The 6,000-nt window shown below is 37.0% G+C and overlaps 1 protein-coding gene across 1 annotated transcript in view; it reads left to right on the top strand.

Annotated features, from left to right (window-relative positions):
• The first annotated feature begins 269 nt into the window (after positions 1–269).
• LOC144448938 (ABC transporter G family member 20-like) overlaps positions 270–6,000 on the top strand; it is a 66,201-nt gene continuing 60,470 nt past the window's right edge. The window contains exons 1-2 of the mRNA XM_078139320.1: positions 270–403; positions 5,158–5,284. Coding sequence (XP_077995446.1) covers positions 5,160–5,284 — 125 coding nt within the window. The 5' untranslated portion in view covers positions 270–403; positions 5,158–5,159. The remainder of the gene's footprint in view (positions 404–5,157; positions 5,285–6,000) is intronic.

Below are 6,000 nucleotides of genomic sequence, written 5' to 3'. Positions count from 1 at the left end.
TGACTAAAGCACGCTATCCTTATAGAAGAGATTGAGAATGGTGACTGTAATTTGAAATAAGTTCGAAAAATTAAGTAAAGTCTAGAAGGGGTTGTACTAGTAGAAACTATCGGGTACGCTAGAAACTAGGTGCTAGTGCCCGGGCAGGTACTAAATCCTAAAATCCTAGATCGTAGTTCTTATTGCCCCCCCCCCCCCCCACTTAAGTAGGGAGGACAGAGGTCACACTTGTTAGAGCGCCCTCAGAGGCTCGTACCATCCAACCATACAGTTTACTAGACTGACAGTGACACTTCGTAGTACTACTACATCGTACATGGTTCATCATTTAACAGGTGTATATGGATAGGACTGTGTGATACTAGTCAGGATCATACGTAGTTGTCATAGGAACAAAACTCAGGTCAGTTCTGCCATGGAGGTATTGGTTATACCATGTCACGGGTTTATAATTGATAAGAATTGATCCATTGGATGTATGGGATTGGATGGGATGCAAGTATTCTAATATTTAATAGTATGGATGTATTAGTATCTCCCCAAATACATCAATGGTTGCATATTCAATTTCTAGTCATGTCAATGGCCATTTGTATCTACTCTTGATATGCGCTCGGGGTCTAGAGAACTCCGACACAACTCTGTTCTGGTGGACGATTGAATTTGAAGATGCTATATCATGTCTCGAAGTTCGCGGAGCAATATATAGTAGACGTAGAGATATTATATATATATAGTATTTATTTTTGTATTAAACGGTCTATAAGATTGTGTAAATAGCGTCCAGTCTCGACTGATTTTGCGTTAGTCCTGCTGGCAGACGGTGCTCGCGTTTCACACAACACAGGAGACGGATCTGGGAAGGGACGACTTACTCCGTATGCAAGCAGGACAAACAGACTAAATAATAGATTTATTGCTAATATTTGACCACTGGGCGATTTTATTCATAGTTACCGGCATTTTTAGTAAGTCCGTATTTCACGGCTGGCTCTTCGCAGGACGGAGGGGGAGGGACAATTGTCAGAATCGAGTCCCGAATAACTCCGTATGCAGGACTAGACTAGATCTAGACCGGGGAGGACTACCACATGTACTTTTGCGTAATGTGTGCCCGGAAAAGTGTATTGACCCGAATGGCAATATATAGCAATTCCATGCCACGGTTGTACGTACGTACGTACATAGTCTGTGTGATTGGACGTACGGACCTGGTCAAAGGTTAGCAGATGCAGTCGATTAGTCTAGTCTTGTGACTGTGATCATGAGTACACTACACGTGTTGATGTGTTGTCGAAGGAGCAAAGCGTTGAGGGATGAGGGTGGGGAGGGGGAACACCCAGTCACTCGCCCCAAAGCCAATTCTTACCAAATCAGTTCGTCTCAGTGCCAACTCATCCCACTTCTAACTCATCTCAAAATATATTTTTTTTAAAACATGCACCATGTGCACCTGAACCTTGAAATGATCGTAGCACACAATTGGCAAACAATATTTCAGTAAAGTTTGTCTATTACATATTAGATTGTAGTATTAAATGATGCCAGGATTCAATTCAAAATGTAATTTATGATGACAGCATTTTAAAGTTACCAAAACAGGAATGAACTGCCCAGTTTATGGTTTCATTGCGTTGTTAATCCAGTTGTCTGGGAATGTTAGCTGCTTTCATTGCTTTTTAGCCCAACTGAACTGAGGTTCAGTAGTGCTATAGGGATCGCCCGGCGTCTGTCTGTCTGTCTGTCTGTCTGTCTGTCTGTCTGTCTGTCTGTCTGTCTGTCTTTGTGTGTGTGTGTGTGTGTAAACAACTTAAAGTCAAACACCGCTGAACTGATTGCCATGATATTTTATGGGTGTATTACCTTTGGTGTCTAGTTGGGAAATTGTTCAAATCAAAATGATCGCATCACAGGTGTGTGATTTGGGTCAAAAATGTGATTTTTGGTCAAAAACTGGGCAGATTGGTGCGAAATTTGGTGGGAACATTCTTAAGGGGGTGTAATGTAAGATTTGTTCATGACATGATGATTCCATCAGTAATATGCAAATTAGGGCTAAAAATGTGTCTTTTTGGTTAAAAATCTACAATTCCAAAACTACTGAGCAGATTGTACTGAAATTTAATGGGAATGCATCTAGGGATATATGGACAGAGAAATATTAAGCATACAATGATTCCATGAGTGATATGCAAATTAGGTGTAAAAATGTTCATTTTTGGTCAAAAACTTATATCTCAAAAAGTGCTGTCACCAATTCTGAAACTTGGTGAAATGTTTCTGAAAGTGTTATTCTGCAGATTTTCTTTAAAACATTTTGACAAAATTGGCCCCAGCAACCATGACCATGCCCTTAGCAACAACCAAATGGCAGTATATTTTGGTCAAATAACAAAATCATCTGGTAGGCAAATGAGTAAATATTCAAAAAATGTATGCAAATACCCTAGCAACCATGACCACGCCCATAGCAACAGCCAAACGATCATGTATTTCGCAAAGATAACAGGGATTAATAGACAATTGAATAAACATTCAAAAAATGTATGTAAATTTGCCTAGCAACAAGACCACGCCCATAGCAACAGCCAAATAATCACGTATATTGCAAAGATAACAGGAATAGAAAGACAAATGAATAAACATTCAAAAAATGCAGCAAATGTGCCTAGCAACAAGACCACGCCTATAGCAACAGCCAAATGATCATGTATATTGCAAAGATAATATCAGGAATTCATACACAAGTGAACAAAAACATTCAAAAATGTATGCAAATATATCTAACAACATGACCACGCCCATAGCAACAGCCAAACGATCGTGTATTTCACAAAGATAACAGGGATTAATAGACAATTGAATAAACATTCAAAAAATGTATGTAAATTTGCCTAATAGATAACAGAGTTGCATTCTAGAGTTGCACGAAATACATTCTACTTCTCGCCGATGGTCCGGGTAGCTTGCATTTAATACATTTAATACATTTAATGCATTTAATACATTTAATGCATTTAATACATTCTAGAGTTGCACGAAATACATTCTATTTGTCGGCGATGGTCCGGGTAGCTTGCATTTAATACATTTAATACATTTAATGCCATCGCCGACAAATAGAATGTATTTCGTGCAACTCTAGAATGTATTAAATGCATTAAATGCATTAAATGTATTAAATGCAAGCTACCCGGACCATCGTCGAGGAATAGAATGTATTTCGTGCAAGTCTAGAATGTATTAAATGCATTAAATGTATTAAATGTATTAAATGCAAGCTACCCGGACCATCGCCAAGAAATAGAATGTATTTCGTGCAACTCTAGAATGTATTATATGTAATGAATGCATTAAATGTATTAAATGTATTGAATATATTAAATGCAAGCTACCCGGACCATCGTCGAGGAATAGAATGCATTTCATGCAACTCTAGAATGTATTAAATGCATTAAATGCATTAAATGCATTAAATGCATTAAATGTATTAAATGTATTAAATGCAAGCTATCCGGACCATCGCCGACAAAAAGCTACGGTCCGGGACCATCGCCGATAGATAGAATGTATTTCGTGCAACTCTAGAATGTATTAAATGTATTAAATGCATTAAATGTATTAAATGTATTAAATGCAAGCTACCCGGACCATCGTCGACAAATAGAATGTATTTCGTGCAACTCTAGAATGTATTAAATGTATTAAATGCATTAAATGTATTAAATACAAGCTACCCAGACCATTGTCGACAAATAGAATGTATTTCGTGCAACTCTAGAATGTATTAAATGTATTAAATGCATTAAATGTATTAAATGTATTAAATGCAAGCTACCCGGACCATCGTCGACAAATAGAATTTATTTCGTGCAACTCTAGAATGTATTAAATGTATTAAATGCATTAAATGTATTAAATGTATTAAATGTATTAACTGCAAGCTACCCGGACCATCACCGATAAATAGAATGTATTTCGTGCAACTCCAGAATGTATTAAATGCATTAAATGTATTAAATGTATTAAATGCAAGCTACATACATTCTAGTATCGGGAGACGGTACGGGACCTTGCATTTAATACATTTAATACATTCTAGAGTTGCACGAAATACATTCTACTTCTCGCCGATGGTCCGGGTAGCTTGCATTTAATACATTTAATACATTTAATGCATTTAATACATTCTAGAGTTGCACGAAATACATTCTATTTTCGGCGATGGTCCGGGTAGCTTGCATTTAATACATTTAATACATTTAATGCCATCGCCGACAAATAGAATGTATTTCGTGCAACTCTAGAATGTATTAAATGCATTAAATGCATTAAATGTATTAAATGCAAGCTACCCGGACCATCGCCGAGAAATAGAATGTATTTCGTGCAAGTCTAGAATGTATTAAATGCATTAAATGTATTAAATGTATTAAATGCAAGCTACCCGGACCATCGCCAAGGAATAGAATGTATTTCGTGCAAGTCTAGAATGTATTAAATGCATTAAATGTATTAAATGTATTAAATGCAAGCTACCCGGACCATCGCCAAGAAATAGAATGTATTTCGTGCAACTCTAGAATGTATTATATGTATTGAATGCATTAAATGTATTAAATGTATTAAATGTATTAAATGCAAGCTATCCGGACCATCGCCGACAAAAAGCTACGGTCCGGGACCATCGCCGATAAATAGAATGTATTTCGTGCAACTCTAGAATGTATTAAATGTATTAAATGTATTAAATGTATTAAATGCAAGCTACCAGGACCATCGCCGAGGAATAGAATGTATTTCGTGCAACTCTAGAATGTATTAAATGTATTAAATGCATTAAATGTATTTAATGTATTAAATGCAAGCTACCCGGACCATCGCCGACAAATATAATGTATTTCGTGCAACTCTAGAATGTATTAAATGTATTAAATGTATTAAATGTATTAAATGTATTAAATGCAAGCTACCCGGACCATCGCCGAGAAATAGAATGTATTTCGTACAACTCTAGAATGTATTAAATGTATTAAATGTATTAAATGCAAGCTACCCGGACCATCGCCGAGAAATAGAATGTATTTCGTGCAACTCTAGAATGTATTAATAATAATGTTTTGATTTGAGATTTTGATATTATCTGTAATCCTGCAGTAATGGCGTCCTTTCATGGTGATAACAATGCAGTGATCTGTCGTGATGTGCATAAAACCTATGGACAGGTTGGTAAAGGTTTGCATGCCTTGCAAGGAGTCAACCTCACTTTACCACAAGGTATAATGTAAGTACATGTTGTAACTATGTGTATGGATATTCTATCACCTGTTTCTCTGCTCTTCATACGATTTGTAAAAAAATTACTGTGTGGTGGTGTCTGTAGAACATACCATTTTGCATATCTAGAATACACATTTGTGGGATATCATTGGAGTATACCATTTTGTATTGGAAGGCTGTCCATGATACCATTATACGATGAGGTTCAGTAGTGCTATGGGGATCGCCCGGTGTGTGTGTGTGTGTGTGTGTGTGTGTGTGTGTGTGTGTGTGTGTGTGTGTGTGTGTGTGTGTGTGTGTGTGTGTGTGTGTGTGTGTGTGTGTGTGTGTGTGTGTGTGTGTGTGTGTGTGTGTGTGTGTGTGTGTGTGTGTGTGTGTGTGTGTGTGTGTAAATGACTTAAAGTCAAAAACTACTGGACCAATTGCCATGATATTTTGTTGGTGTATTACCTTGGGTGTCTAGTTGGGAAACTGTTCAAATCAAATCAGATCTTATCACTGGTGTGTGATTTGGGTCAAACAATTTGATTTTTGGTCAAAAAGCTTGAACTGGGCAGATTGGGCTGAAATTTGGGTGAAACATTCTCCAGGGTGTTTATACTAAGAATTGTTCATGATATGGTGGTGCCATCAGTGATATGCAAATTAGGGCTAAAAATGTGTCTTTTTGGTCAAAAATTTATAATTTCAAAACTACTGAACAGATTGGGCTGAAATGTA

The sequence above is a fragment of the Glandiceps talaboti genome, chromosome 18, assembly GCF_964340395.1.
Source record: "Glandiceps talaboti chromosome 18, keGlaTala1.1, whole genome shotgun sequence".
NCBI classification, from domain to species: Eukaryota; Metazoa; Hemichordata; class Enteropneusta; family Spengelidae; genus Glandiceps; species Glandiceps talaboti.
This window is presented reverse-complemented; position numbering and strand designations above follow the sequence as displayed.